The sequence below is a fragment of the Convolutriloba macropyga genome, unplaced genomic scaffold (genome assembly GCF_964194025.1).
Source record: "Convolutriloba macropyga unplaced genomic scaffold, txConMacr16.3 SCAFFOLD_1065, whole genome shotgun sequence".
Lineage (NCBI taxonomy): Eukaryota > Metazoa > Xenacoelomorpha > Acoela > Convolutidae > Convolutriloba > Convolutriloba macropyga.
Genome location: NW_027449479.1, coordinates 50991 through 67426, shown reverse-complemented (window position 1 = coordinate 67426; position 16436 = coordinate 50991). Strand labels below are relative to the sequence as shown.

General features: G+C 33.5%; 1 protein-coding gene across 1 annotated transcript; it reads left to right on the top strand.

The window, feature by feature from the left end:
* Nucleotides 1-2343: 2343 nt before the first annotated feature.
* LOC142355063 (uncharacterized) lies at nucleotides 2344-15606 on the top strand. The gene is made up of 3 exons (XM_075407344.1): nucleotides 2344-2427; nucleotides 9585-9786; nucleotides 15379-15606. The coding sequence occupies exons 2-3, from the start codon at nucleotides 9592-9594 to the stop codon at nucleotides 15604-15606; spliced, it is 423 nt and encodes a 140-aa protein (XP_075263459.1). The 5' UTR covers nucleotides 2344-2427; nucleotides 9585-9591.
* Nucleotides 15607-16436: the final 830 nt, after the last annotated feature.

The following is a 16436-nucleotide window of genomic DNA, read 5'->3' as shown; positions in this document are numbered from 1 at the left end:
GTTTTTTGATGATTTCTACGCGGCCAGCATTTAACTGCAAAAAACAAATTAGGTATAACCCCAGATATGACAGAGATTACTGTTAGCGGTATTTCAACTTTTGCTTTTTTTAGAATCACTTAATAGAATAATTTCGATTTTTTTAACTCACTTGCAACCTAGAAGTAACAATGCTTTTGAGAGTGAAAATACAAATTAGGAAAATTAACTGTTTTATATACAACAAACTGATTTTTCAGTCTCAGAAACTTTGACAAATTTTTGTTGCACACTCCAGCACTTTCTTGTGACCGCTTTCATTCAGTTCACTTTTTGTCAACTCTTTACAAAATTTTGCGCGAAGTCGTGTGATTTTGTTCTTTTTTCAATCTTTTTTAGTTTATATGTTCAGGTGTATATTTTTGTTGCTGCTCAAAACCCACAAACAGCATCATTTCTTCTTTCGTCCCTAAATCATTATTTCGAATTAAAAACTAAAAACAGTTTAATTAAGCACCTCATAGTCCTTCAAAAATTTTGATTACTAGCGAGTCTAGAATTAAATATAGTTGTCAAATGTTGTCTTGTTAGCAGAATGTTAAAAGGCATTAAAAATTCAAAACTGGAAAATATAACAATTTTGCCGTGACCTATCCCATCTAATTCTTTTCAACGAAAAAAAATTAGATCAAATTGTTTGATGATGATCGTTGGGAACCATTTTTTTAAAAAGAATTTTCAGTCGTTTTTGAATATAATTGTGCTAGGTTTTTGTTTTTTAGAAAGGAAGAAAAAAATGTTGTTCTGTTTTTTACCATTCTATTTCAGATTTTATTAAAATTAAGCTAGTAGATACAAAAAATTTCCCATTAGAAAATAAAGAACTAACGGCAGATCGTGATCGAAAGACTCCGCCACTCAATTGAATATCTGCACGGTATAACAAGAAATTAGATGCCTTGATACATTATCATGCAAGATAACCAAATCAAATAGACTGGGGAAGAGAAAAAATTATAAAAATATTTTTTGGTTATGTCTAATGAACTATATCAGAAAAAAAAACGATAACACATTGCAAAATTTTATTATCCTAGTTTTGTAATATTTATTTGTTTGGTTGTCTTACAATGATGGTTTTCTTACGGCTGAAGTTGCCTTGACTGACAGAATTAATAAGAGAAAAACAGGGCCGAAATCTCGTAAACTTTCTAGCAGCTCCATACAATTACAAAACATTTATTTTGCCAAAACGGCAAAATAACTATTCGTAAGCATTTTTTTGTAAGTTCCTGTTAAAGTGGTACCTAGAAATCTTAGAAATCTTTGTTGCAAATTTCTCTTCTTCACATAATTTGTTCACATAGTTTGTTAGCAATCTTAGTGGACACATCAGAAAATTTGTTAGATTTTCCTTTGCAAAAAAAAGTATTCCTAAAGGAAATTTGGGACCGAGGTCTAATTGTGTAATATAATGTGTTCCTTCGCCATTTTTTTCACTAGAATTTATAACCTGTGGAACTTTTCAGAGTTTGCACTCTATTTTTTTTTAATTTTTGAAAGCATTCATCTGGTTTGTTGAAAAAACTATAGAACTATTCGTCATCTGGAAGAATTTGTGCTCGTTTAATATAAGCAAACAAAAAACAAATATTTTCAACAAAAAAAAAACTTTTACAAATAATTTTTTTCTCTTTGCTGAATTTAGTTAAATTTTTTTGTGTGATGAGGAAACATGGAGACAAGACGCTCCAAGAGCAAATCTCATTTGGTAATATTGTGTTCCTTTGTTTCTTTGGTCAGCAAATAATTTTGTTACCGCTGAGTTCAATTGAACATTTCGGCTAAGTCAAAAATGAAATCTAAGGGCTCTCTTTATCCTCTGAAAAATTACATTTGTTGAGGATATCACCATTTTTAAAAAGAAATTAACTGACAAAGAAAATTTTGTTGCAAATTTTGTTTTCAAATCATTACTCGAAGTATTTTTTTCAGCCGTTACGTTTTCATTTTATATCGATCACAGTACATGAAATTCTCTCTATAGAATAAGAAAATTCAACTAAAATTTTGATTTTTCACGGATTAATTTGTTCTCTTATTTCTAATGGCGTTTAGATATCATGAAACGGTTGCTCAACTGCAGCGTTCTGGCAAACTCTGCTACAGGTTTTGTTTCTCGTCAATGTAGAGACTGCAAAAATAACGAGATGTTTTTCGACGTCAGTTTTTAAGCTTAGACTAATGCCTCTATTTTATCCATTGGGTTCCCTGTTTCTCCAAAAATATCTGCCCGCAAATTTTGAAACTATCAATGGATATGATAACTGGGTTATTTCATTAAAATTTTGTTTCAGCCGACAGTCTGTCCCTGGAGGTGGGGGACTATCACTACATAAACAACAACAAGACCAACCACAAAATACACGATTACTTTATTGCTCCGGGGTAATTTTAACTATCAAGTTTTATCGATTTTTTCACATCCGCGTGTCAAGCCGTCAAAATTGATAAAAAATTCCCGGAACTCTAAATAAACATAAAATTGGGCGCCAAGATTAGATGCCGATGAAAAGAAATTTTTAAAAATATCCATGCGCTATGTTTAAAGTAGTGATTGAATCAGAATGATTCTCAGAAACTTCTCACTAGAAACTCTGTTGTCTTTCTTTTCCCATTGTCGAGATCTGCCCTCATGAAAAAACGCCCCGAACAACATTGTTCATGAAAACACCGTGATCGACTGAATTGGTTTAAAAAAAGACTTTGAATTGGCATTAACGATAGCCTCGACTGTATAAAGACCACAGAGGTCAACATAGACAGTGCATTGAGTATTACAGCCCTTCTATAACAATTTTAAATGTTTAAGCATTACAGAACTTCTAAAACAATGTTAAATGTTTAAAACAATTATAAAATGTCTCTACCAAGAGTTCACTTTAAAAAGAAAGACTATCAGGTTCATGAAAAAATTTTAAAAATTTTTACCATGTTGCAATCCACGGTCTCTTCATGACACTCTTTGATCATATTATAAAAATGTTTGGATCAATTTACGAAACAAACTCTGAATCGAGAAAAAATAAGAGACTGCTACAGTTTGAATCACACACTGAAACTATGTGGTTCTTATGTATTGGTTAAAAAACAACCTAAAAAATCAGTCGAGGTAATTATTTACTCAGATTATTGATCCAGTAATTCCTTAGTCGTTTTTTCCTTCTTTCTTTTTTTAGCTGCAGACACAGAACTAGTTGCGGTGGAGCGACCAAATTAATAAATAAGAACGCTGAAATTAAAAGAATTGGACTTTTTCCGTTAGTGTCCCTCCTCTCCCTTATTTCATATTGTTTGCACACCCAGATGCATAATTTTACATAGTGATTTACATGGTGAGATTGAAAGCAGTTAAACCGGTCAAAATACAACTTTCACTGCTGAAAGAGGAGTGAATCTGTTTCACAATGAGAAGAAATTTCTTAGAGGTAAGTGGCTGGTGAAGCAGTGCAAGAAAAGAGGCTGACATCCAGGTAGTCAGAGGTCCTAACACAATTATGGAATTTTTCTTGGATAGAATTCCAATGAATGCTGTGAAACTATAAATTTTACGGCTAAAAGAGAAAATCTTAAGGAGTAGAATTCTTCACTGCATTTACTACAATCATCGCTAAGAGCAATTTTTTGAAGTAAAAAATTGTTTTCTACCGCTAGTGATTACAATTAATGCATTATTTTTGTTTTCGGCGAAATCTGGAACCAGGTCAAACATTGCAGCAGGATCTCGCAAAATTAACACATGTAAGATTGAAAATGGCACGAACTAAGCAAAAAAGAGCTGAAACAAGCAAAAAAATGAAATATCCCAATTTTAGGGGTTACCAAAGTTAATAGTGCTGAAACAAAAAAACAGATTTCAGATGTTTTTATGCAACCCAATGCAGGAAATCAACCGAATGGCGAAAATTTTACGGAATTGAAATGGACAGAAATTGGTAACATTTATTGTATTTGACATTAAAAACGTTGCGCAATTTCAAATATGGCGTTGTCGCCAAAATTTCAGCCCCAATTTTGACACCCCAACCCGTACCGAACATGTGATGCCCCTCTATCTCGCGTCTTAAATACGATATGCTAAGAACGCCCAATGCCCTTCTGTCAAATATACAAGCCTTTTTTGAACGCTGTCGTTACTATTGACACAAGCACAGAGCTCAGGGACGGTTAATTTCTCGGACTCCACAACGGAACTCGTGTGGTTGCAAAAAGAACAAAAAATTGCTGAAAATGCGGCGAAAGAATTCCTTATGGAAATATCAGCTGAATGCAAACAGACTTTATTGTTGCGTTTTATAAACTATACGCTATCTTCGTTTATTTCTTTCATTTAAAGTAATCTGGTCTAAATGATTGAGAAAGTCAGTTAAAGGGAAGTTTGTGTGTCAAAGGGAAATTTGTAGCCAATCTTTTTAGAAAAATATATTATCTTTTTCAATGAAAAACCAAACTTCCATTAGCTTTCCATGACGAAAAAAGCACTGCGAGCACTAGCTTTTTTGCTTGCAGGAGAAAACCAATGCGACTGAAGGATTACCGTACTCGAATAAATTAATGGTCTAAATTCATAAGAGGTAAAATTTATAGTATATTTGACTAAACCAAAAGAATTTACATTGTACAACATTTGACAAGAGTTTAACCATAGTTCAATTTGTGTTGGCTGTAATGAAGTTATCATAAGAGACTGTTTTAATAGCAGAGTCGCTTTATCAAAGTGTGAAAGGCGACCTCCAGACAAACAATCAATTAAAAATTACTGAAAAACAGCAGGATTTTAGCAAACTTTCATTTTTTTTATTATTTGTTCAAGTTTTTGTTTTTTTTTTGGAACTACAATTAAAAGGAAGGTAAGGTAAGTTTTTATTGATGGTGTAACTGTTATTACTAGGTTAACATACAGTTTTGCGGCTGTGATACGAAAAATCTCTGCATTCATGCATGAATAATCTGAATGTAACGGGCACTGTTGAAAAAAAAACGAAAAAGTTTGCTGTAATTTTGTTTTTAACAGGTTTAGTTGATTTTGAATAGACAGGAAAAAAATCTGACTGCGATATCCAATTTTTTAATCCCTTTATCTGTCTGAAATCTAGCAAATGTGTTTGATTGAACTTCTAATTTCTGCTGATAACAAATATGCACAGAATTAAAAAAGCGTGCTTAATGTCTTCGAAGTGAAACTGTTGAACCGGTACCTAATAAGACGCAATACTTTTTTCCATTACTGGTCAAAACACACCCCATATATTAGTTCAAATTCACACTTTTTTACTGCAGTTGTTTTTACTTACAGAAGAAACTTTAGCAACACCTACAATAATACCTCAGTGTTGTACACATAGAGCTTTTTATAGCAGTTTCGTGGACAAGACAACATTATAAATTGGCGTAGAGAGAATTTATTGTTAGTGGATTTAGCAGATCATGAAAAATGGTTCAAAATTCTCTTATTCCAAAGTGCTACGTTCAAAGCAAAAATGTGTAGGAATAAATTTAATTTAATCGATGATTAAAAACACAAATATCCCCTCTCCCACAGTTGAGGTTAATTTATGTAGTCAAGGGCAAATAATTTTGATTTCAAAAACATAAGTTCAAAATCTTAAATGCGATATAACCAAAAATTGCGCGTTTTGGATTTGGGGCAAATTTTGATGTAAGGAATGAAAACTTAAACGCCTTTAATTGGCACATTAGGTGAAATGTCAAAATTTGACAAGAAAACTGGAATGAGCTCGTGGAGTTGAAAGATGACCTAAAACAGCTCCGAAATCAAATTGGAATCGCGAACTTTTTGGCGTAAACAAATCAATTCCTTTGTGGTGAATTTGTTTTTTTTCTTAATGTTGTCTTCCCATTTTCATCCGATGTTGCCCAATGTTCTTGGAAACAATCAATTTTTGTTAACAACTCTCCAAAAAAATCTCCGAAAATTGAAGCTAGTTTTTTTGGGGGCGGGGGCAATAGTGAAAATCAAGAAAAACAAAAATTGATATTTTGATTTTCTCACTAGTGTTAATTGTTATCATTTCAGCTAATGTCTAAAACTCTGGGTAAAAACTGAGAAAAAACTGTTCCCCGAAACGCAAACTCGTTTTTGATGATTGTAAATTTATTAATTAACTGTCCTTGTAATACAAAAAGGGTGAGTTTTCTGATATTAGTTTCTAAGGACAAAAATTTTCTAGCTGGATTCAACTCCAAGCAAAAACTGAGAAAATAATCTTCACCAAAAATCAAAATCATTTTTTAATGGTGAGAATTTCTCCAACTGATTTCTTCTCTTTTATTAGAAAGAAAGGCGGAAATTGCTGAAATTATGGCATTGCACAAGCAGAAAACATTTTTGTAAAGGAAAAAACACTCTGTTTTGTGTTGATTTTTTGCGCAATTACAAACTGTAGTTATATAGCAAACTGTGTAAAAAATAGCACGTGGTCCGGGGGAGACAAGGATAAAAGTTATGTGCCCACTAATCTGGGTGGATGAAAGGAGGGGTCAACAGAATTGATTTGCGCTACCATATGCCTAAGTATCTGTTGACTCACCTGCATTAAATAATGACCAAGGACAAAGAATTTACGACTAAATAAAAAAGTGGGACTCTTTGTGAAACAGACCGTCATACTGAAACATACATCAAACGCTTTTTGAGTTTGAAGAATCTGATCCCGCAAATTGTGGAATCTAATTATACAAAGTGAGGATACTAATTACGCAAATTGGGGACTTCAATTACTGAAAATTGCGAACTCTAATCTCTCAAATTTTCAAATCTAATTACGTTTGCTTTTGAGGAACATTTACAGTAATCCGTCAGTGTATTCAACAAAACACTTTTATGGACAAGATTGACTTAATCTCTTCAAAATATTTCAATTCAAGCCAATTTAGCGAACATAAGTTTTTTCACCAGAATAAATGTACCAAGATTGTGTGTTAGACCCTATTGCACAAATCGGTCAATTGTGCCCGAGTTGGTGGTCTGTATTGAATACTAACGTCGATACATCTTAATTGATACCTTTTTTGTAATCCGAGATCTTACATTGTTTTAATCCAGGATCTTAAACTGTTTAACAATAAATTTGAAGCACTCCATCGGAACATATGATTGTTTTAAATTGTTTTGAAAAACATGAAGCAGTAAAACAACTGATCATTTTCTGGTGTTTTTTTAACTCTGGATTGCAGTCTTTTGTATCGCGGCAGAATTTTTCAAAAGAAATAAAACTAACGTCGATACATATTGTTTGTCCTGCCTAGAAAAGGATACCTTTTTTGTAATGCGAGATCTTACATTGTTTTAATCCAAGATCTTAAACTGTTTAACAATAAATTTGAAGCAGCCCATCAGAACATATGGTTGTTTTAAATTGATTTGAAAAACAGGTAGCAGTAAAACAAGTGATCATTTTCTGGTGTTTTTTCACTCTGGATTGCAATCTTTTGTATCGCGGCAAAATTTTTCAAAAGAATTAAAACTAACGTTGATACATATTGTTTGTCCTGCCTAGAAAAGGATACCTTTTTTTGTAATCCGAGATCTTACATTGTTTTAATCCAAGATCTAAAACTGTTTAACAATAAACTTGAAGCAGCCCATCAGAACATATGATTTTTTTAAATTGATTTGAAAAACATGAAGCAGTAAAACAACTGATCATTTTCTGGTGTTTTTCACTCTGGATTGCAATTTTTTGTATCGCGGCTAAATTTTTCAAATGAAATAAAACTAAAGATAGCTTTTTCCAGTTACGAACTCCCTTTTTAAGATAGCATAAATCTGGTGTGGAAAAACTTGATCTCCTTGAACGAACTCTATTATTCGTTCCATTTCCTGAAACTGAGAACCGAAAACAGATAAATTATAATGAATGTGAACAATGTCAAAGAACGAGCAGATAGATATAATTCAAATACAAAAAAGTACAGCTCTTTATAAAAATTTCAAAACAAATTAAACTTTTTTTTATCTCATTCTACTTTTTCAAGAGAAGGACTCCTAACACCTTGGCAGCATATAACGTTGAACATTGAGCTGCGGGTAAGAAGAATGAAGCTTTATGATACTCTCAAAACGATATTAAAACTTTGCACCACCCGATTCTGCTCTATTGCTTTTATTAAGAATTCTGCTTAGTGTTTTGGTTCACTTTTTTGTCGAAGAATTTGTATTCCAGTCAATTTTTTGTTCAAAAGTTTTTTTTCAAAGAAAATTTTTTGAGGTAGAAAAAAAAGCATCGCTCTCTCATAAATTTATTGAAATTCAAAACTCCCATTGTGATTCTTGAGGTTCAAATTAGAGTCAGACTGCAATAATGCGAATCAAGATTGCAAACTTTTAACATTAAAACAACTCTTGAAGTATCCATAAACCTCAACGGAGAAAAAAAAAACGAAATTAGATTTCTACGGTGGATTTTTTCGAGGTCACCGTTAGTTTTTTCAACTATAAATCTAAGATTGAATGTTTCTGTGAGATAAATGTGCTCACAAAGTGAAACCAAACTTGAACCTTCTTGATAAGATACTCATTAAAAATAAACAAATCTTGGAAAGATCTTAGTGAGATTCTTGATAAGAAAACGTCAAGATATGTACGGACATGCAAGATCTTTTCAAGAAAAAAGATCTTGATAAGATAAACAAGAAAGAATCTTAAAGATCTTAAGGAAGATTTGTCAAGTTTACATAAGATTCCTATCAAGAGTTGTTAAATTTTCATCCTGAACATCGTGTCATTTGTGAACACCGACTTGTATTCTGGGTGGATTTTTTCACCTGCTTTTTCAGGCCATTTCTACAATAACCTCAAAACTAAACCAAGTTTTTCATAAAAAGGGGCACACAACATAGCGTATTAGCAAAACAGCAAAAGCATTTTAATTGAATTAAGAAAGTTCCGAAAAGCAAGAAAATTTTTCCGGAGCTCCACTTCCACTTTTAACCCAAGATTCGGTTATTAGTTCTGAAAAATCTTTCAGTTCTGAAAAACCCGGGTTTGAGATCAGTGATCAACGACCACTTTGGTCAGACCCTCTTAGCTCTAGTCGAGGGGTAAACTTATTGTCGAGACGTGCTCGACAGATATTGGGTATAAAAAAGTCCGTTATCGAGCGAGCGATTTTGGATATGAAAGGACATTGGGTTGGCCTTAATTATTGGGGTCGACTAAGGGTCGAACATGGGTTGACCCAAAAATTGTCATCGTCAACCATTTTCAAATCAAATTAAACTCAAACATTAGATTTCTCATATGTTTTCAGTATTCTTCTTTTAGAATTAGTAGTATTGGATTTTGTTTTTCTAGCAATTTAATCGGCTTCGGAGTCGAGCTATGGAAAAATGTTGGGTTGACTTTTTTTAGTAGTGTGCTCGGTTATGTAATTAAGTTAGGGAAATTAACCCCCCCCCCTCTCCCTCACCTCGATTTCTTTGGTCTTTTCATGTGGTCGACCGACATCTCGGCTATGGAGGTCGTGGTGCGGAGGTCATCCGACGTTGAACACTCAGTTTAGCTTCATTTAATCTAATTGCAGCTTTCAAATGGATGAAGAACCAATCAATGACCTAGCCTTGTTGAAAACGTCTGAAGCAATTGAACTGGGTCACTGGATAGCACTGCCAATGTGTTTTGAGAGGACCTTGAAAAAACATTCCCTCCGTACAACTTTTTCTTGCTGTGGTCTCGGCTCTACTTCTGATAACAGGAACAACGTATCACTGCCGAAGACCTTGAAGGTAAGAAAAACAATTCTTACTGACTTGACTTCTTTTTTCGAAAACGAACGGAACTGTCTTTTTCGACATGAGAAGCATAACAAACAACTAAACAAAAAACAATTGCAGTCAATGAAAACCAATATAATTTTTATCAAAATCAAAATATCAAACAACAATTAAAAATCACATGTTGGAAAGATAACCCCATCGAAAACAATCTTTTGGAAATCATTTTTTGGCGCCCTCCTATTTCCTACTAAGAATAGCGTCAGTCAACTACCCTCTTGGTGTTTTGAAACGCAAAAAAAACTTCATTCAAGTCTCGGCTCAAGAACTTGCTGTCCACTTTTGGAACAGTTTTGAGCGCCAACTTAAATATTGGGCATTTTTGCTCCATTAACATTTGTCCTGTTTCATCAGCCAACCTGTTATTTCTTACGAACCTTCTTCTTCCAATTATATTTGCAATTTTTTACAATCTTATCTAGTTGACTTTACTTTGATATCATGTATAACAGTGACAGTTGGCAAATGCAGCCAAAGATGTCATTGACATGACTTACTTTTGTCAAAAAATAACGGAAGTCTATTTTTCGACAAAGGAAGGTTAACTCATAAGTCAATCATACAAAACAGTTGCAATAAACCGAAATCAATATATGCATAATCATAATCAAGATATTATACAACATAATTTAACAACACGTTTCAAAGATGACCCCCTCCGAAAAACCGACCCGAATCATTTTGAGATGAAAAAAATTTAATATAATTTTCAGTTCGAAGCATTCGCCGAGCTGTACTTCTTAAAATTGGGTGGTGTCTCCTCTCCTCCTAATATGTCAATTTCAGACATTTTTTCGTCGTTAAAACTTGTCCTGTTTTTTTACCTCGTATTTTGCCAGAGATAGACAACGATACCAAATGAACTTTTGGTAGATTCGTTCAGTAGATATTTAGATATGTTCAGGCGCATCCACACAACATTAATCTGAGATAGGAACTTCTAAGAGCTGATTTTAAGTTGTTGCTCCTTTTTATCACGTTTTAGACAGACCCCAGCTAGACAACAATTTCAAACATGCAGACGTGACCAACATAATAACAACCAAAACCTCTCATTTTGTGAACATTTTTCGAAACAACGCCCTTTCTTTGATGATCTCATATGAAATGATGTACGAATTGTTTGATTGTGAAGTGAAATGCAAAGTAGATTTTTTTGCTCTTTTTGTTGTTGTATATTATTCACACATCCCTGCAGCACGTTCAATATTTTTACTTAATGGTCTACTCTCAAATGGCCCCTGCTCCTTAACTGGGTTCTGAATACGTACTGGGGCACAACCACAAGAGATCCGTTTAATCTTAAATTTTGCGATGCAAAATATACAAGGTTTCTGAACGTATACATCGCTCGGACTTGTAAATAAAATTTCACATTTTTTACTGAGAAGGCAGATAGTTATCAGCAGAGCGTCTATTGTATTGTTTGCTTATCTAAGCTGTCTTTTAAGCGCGTCATAAATGTGTCTTAAGTTTAAGTTGCGAGACTTTATATCTCTATATCTTGCATCTCTCGGAAACCACATATCGGTTACAGATAACCTAGTCGAAAATTTAGAACATTTTTTAAAAAAACTTTATAAACATGTTTATGGAGTTTTGCATAAAAGACACATTATTTTTTTTATTTAAAAAAATTTATTAATTTTTGGCAACCTCTTGCATTATTTCCCATTTTCATTTTTAGAGCATTAATTATAAAGAGTTTGCCCGCCAACTCATTATTTTATAAACTGTTTACGAACGTTTAGATTAATCTATAATTCAAAGATAAAAAAATGCAACAATTTGCAAAATAGTGCATACATTTTTTGGACTGTTTCGGACCATAAAACTCTAAAGGCAACTCTGATGCCTCAAAGAAGGACTAATTGCTTAAGAATTGACCATAACAATACTTAAATTCAGTTCGATTAAACTGAACAGAACATCAGTGTGATACATAGCAAATCTATTGTAGCAAATTACAACATTATATACACAACGCAATCAAACTGGAACAGTGAACCAAGCGAAAGCAAAAAATTTCTCTGGAATTGTTTGTTATTGTATCAGAAATGTGTAATATCAAAAAAATGCTACCAAAAAATATTTCATCCTATCAAGGTTAATCGATAACCAATGAGAAAACTTATTTTGAAAAATGCCCGTCCTAAGACCGGAACAATTTTTTTAGAACTTTTTTCTTTTTAGGACTATTTTCTAAAAATCATCACAGAACTACTATTGTAAATTTAACATTCTTGTACAATACACAATCAAATTCGAACAAAAAATCAAATAAAAGCAACAAAATTTTCAGGAATTCTGTTGTTATGGTGGGAGTTCTGTGTAATAACAAAAGAACAACAAAAAGAATTGCTCCCAAAAAATACATTTACAAAGTTTTCATTTAAACAGTCGGCTATTGTACTGGGGTCATCAGTTCCAATATTTTTGAAAACAATGTTGGAATTCACATCATTTCTGCAGTTCCTGCCTATAATTTTGTTCATGATTTTGTATATTTTCTTTGAGTCCCTACCACAGTTCTGAATTTTGTTTTGTATGAAAAAAAATTTTTTGTGTCGTTCATGATTTGAGTGCAATTGCTTTTAAATTGAAGATATTTATTTTTATCCATGTTAGTTTTTGTCCTCCACCGTTTTCTTCTTGCATTGTTTCTTTTCGCAAAAAAAATTTAATCGATTTGTGACCAAATGTTTCTTATTTTTGTTTTGTATGTTTTCAACCAAAAAACTTGTATTTGTCAACTACAAAATGTGAACAATTACAAAATGCGTTGAAAGTTGATCCGTATTGTTGTTCTGAAATATGATTAATTTATTTTCGGTTTCTTTCTGTATTTTTCAAACTGTATTGTTTTGAAAACGACATACTGCAGCGTTTAAATGCCTTTATCTTGGTTTTTATCAGATTTATGTTAGACGAAAAACTACGGGATAATGATCAGTAATGTCATAACTGATAGACTCTACTATGCAATGATTTTTATCGATGTTTGTCAGAAATAAATCTAGGGGTGCTTTGTTGTTGAAGTTTCTCTAGTTATACCCGACTCGAATAGGTTCAAACCATTACTGGAGATAACATCTAAATATAAAGTTTCTTTTTTGTTTTAGGATTCAGATATAGTTGATCTATATTGAAGTCTCCACATACGATAAGGTCATGGTTCACAACCACCAAAGTCTCGAGATAGCTGTCAATTTCAGTCAGGAACTGAGTTTTATTGAACCGTTGGTGAAAATAGTATGTTTTCAGATTACAATTTTTGTAATTCGTACTAATTTTGATACCTAGGTTCTCATTATAGTTCGATGCAAAGCTTTCTAAGAGAAGAATAACTTCCCTGCAAAACATGGCTACTCCTCTACCGATTGCAAACCCGGTGTTTTTCAATTACTTTCTGATAACCTTTTAAGTTGAAGTGTTCTTCATGAGAACTCTCCTGTGTCCGAGTTTCAACAAGAAAATTGACAGTTGGTAGGGACTCAAATGCTTGCAAAAAATCAGAAGTTCCTCAAGGTGTTTTCTTTGAGACTGGATATTAACAAGCAAGACTGAGAATGTTAGTTTCTTGTTGCATAAGTTTTGTTCAGCTGAGATGAAACACCGTACATATTTTGTTTATTTTTCATAGGCATATCATTTCCACTGTTTGTTGCTTCCATATCAAGCAAAAAGGGATAGGTTCTTTTGTTATTCAAGAATGGAATACCATTATTTTGTATAGTTTGCAGACTCTTTTTCTGTCTCCTTTTGATAATCCGAGAGCCCGCTGATGTCATCAACTGGTTGACATCTTTCGACATTAAAAGCCCATAAGTGGGATTTCTTAATTTTATACTGAATGTCCAGTTCTCGGGCGTTTTTTCAATGATAACATCCTTTTTTCTCTAGTCGTTCATGAATAAAAACAGGATTCCCCATTGATTTTCTCAGATCCCTTAACCATGAAGCATGATTCAGAATAACGTCCTTTTGTTGCAAAAACAAAAATTGAACAATAACACGCGCAATGTTTCCATTTTTTCGCGGCTGGGCAATCGAGATTTCGTTGGGATTCAAACTAACCTGTTAGTTGTTGTTTACTATCTATAAAATCGGTGCAAGTACAATACTCTCTGCTGTAATGTCGATGTTATTAAAAACAAGAAACGGTCTGTGTTCATACAATTCTACTGTTGTTAATTTCTAACAGGTAGATGTTATTTTTTAAAGTAATTCGTTTATTCTCAAGTTTTTCGAGACGATCCGTAAGATTTTGTATGACTAGGTTTTGTTTTGTTAGAGTATTTGTAAGTTTTTCATAAATTTATATCAATTTTTTCTGGTTTCTGTAGTAAGGTTCTCTTGGTTGGCCATTTTGATAAAACAACGTGAATTTCAAAGCTTTTGAATAGCATAAAAAGAGAGAGAAAGAGCAACTGCGTTGTTTCGCTTCCCAGGTTGAGGTCGCGCTCGAAATTGCCTCTGATCAGACCGTCCCAGACAGGTGGGACCTCTGATCAGACCGTCCCAGACCGAAGTGACCTCTGATCAGACGAGTATGCGGTCGAAGATCATTGTGCGATCGAAGTGCGCTCAAAGCCGCCTCTGATCAGACGAGTTCCAGACCGAAGTGACCCCTGATCAGACAAGTTCCAGACCATTGGCCAGATGAGTTCCAGGCCACTGTCCAGACTAGAGTGCGCTCGAAATATAGTCCCAGACTAAAGTGCGGTCGAAATCACCTCTGATCAGACAAAAGTGCGCTCGAAGTTGCCTCTGTTTAGACTAAAGTGCGTTCGAAATGGTCTGATCAGAGAATGATTTTGAACATGAACAAATCTCTCAATATCGTTATAATATATTCATTTCATCTATCATTTTATCAATCTTATAGTCAACTAATAAAAAACCAATCCTGAAAGTATTGCTAATAAAAATAAATGATGATCAAAAAATTGATCAAAAAAATTACTGAGTATGCTATTTATTAATGCTTTTAACTGAATAAATGAACTTAGACAGCTTTGCATAAAAACGTCTTGATCTACTTTGATTCAAAATCTTTTCTTGAGGGGACCGGCAGTTTTTATCAGCTGGACCCCTTGGTTCTGATCAAACCCATCAGATTTTTAGATGAAGTTCTGATCAGAATGCTGTTTTATGGTTGACTCTTACCAGAGACAATAAAAGTCAGTATCAAAACAAAAAAAAATTGAAAAAAAATTCGCTCAAATTGGTCACTGGTCAAACTAGTGTGCGCTCGAATCGGCCTCTGATCAGACTAGTGTGAGCTTGAAACTGCCTCTGATCCGACCGTCCCAGAACAAAGTGGCCTCTGATCAGGCAAGTTCCAGACAATTGTCCAGACAAAAGTGCGCTCGAAGCCTTTTCCAGACCATGTAATTCGAGCGCACCGGGAACATGTGTGCGCTCGAAACTCGTCTGATCAGGGGTCACTTCGGTCTGGCCACCTCGACCTGGGTTTGTTTTGAAACTCAAAATCATTTTTCACGTTTTCAAATATAGTTTACGTTGCTTTTGAATTTTTAGGAGACCCCCTTCTTCCAAACATTTTTCGAAGGTGTGGGTCCAGATGGGCTCAACACTTGTAGAAAAGACAATATTTGTACTATACCGAAAACCGAAGGTGGGAACATTTGCGACATGGATGATGGAAGTCCTCTATTTATTCTGGATTGTTTCACTATGAAGCCAGAGTGTCTATACGGAGTTGCCAGTTATTACAGGCTCTTATTTAACAAATTGCCCAATTTTTAATAATCTTTGATTTCGGTGATAATAGTGCAGAAAATGAGCTGAACTGCCATGATTCTGCCGCAAAAATCTACATAATAACGCGGTTTGAAAGTATCCGTTAGCATACTTTATCCTTACTTTTCCGGCATCTACTATGACACATTTTGTGATTCATATTGAACCACAAAAATAGAAATCTTTGAGGAAAACATATTAAATGTGAATTATCAGATCAGACATAATATCATATCATCTTGAAATCAGCGTCAACCGCTTTGTACATATAGCCATATGTGTGACATTTACAATAAAAAAAGTCGAAAAGTCATTGTTGACATTTCGTTTTCAAGATTTCAATCTAAGATAACTATGATCGACAAAAATTATCTTTGAAAAGAAAGCGATTGATTCAAACGATTCACTGAATTGGTGCTGGAATTAAATTGGTCTATTGAATAATTTTAGACAGCTGATCTGAAATTTTCAGGTTTTTCTTCAGGGAAGCAAAAAACTTCGAGCAGACTTTTGGACATTATTGGACCTCAATATATTCTGTAATTTCATCAAGTTAAACTTGTACCATTCGAAGGAAAAATTATCTAAATCAAAAATTAATTTTATGTTTATTAAAATACGGAACTATTAAATTTTATTTAAATTAGTGTACTGGAAAATGAAGTTGTATATATTATACCCGACTTGTCAACTTTAACCAACTGGTTATGAAAGTAATTTAAATCGGAAAAAATACTGCAAAACAGACGCTCTTCACGAAGGAATATAATATCTTCCGATTAATTAGTCAAATTTAAATTTTTGGAAAAACGGTAATGCTAATATTTTTCAGTTTT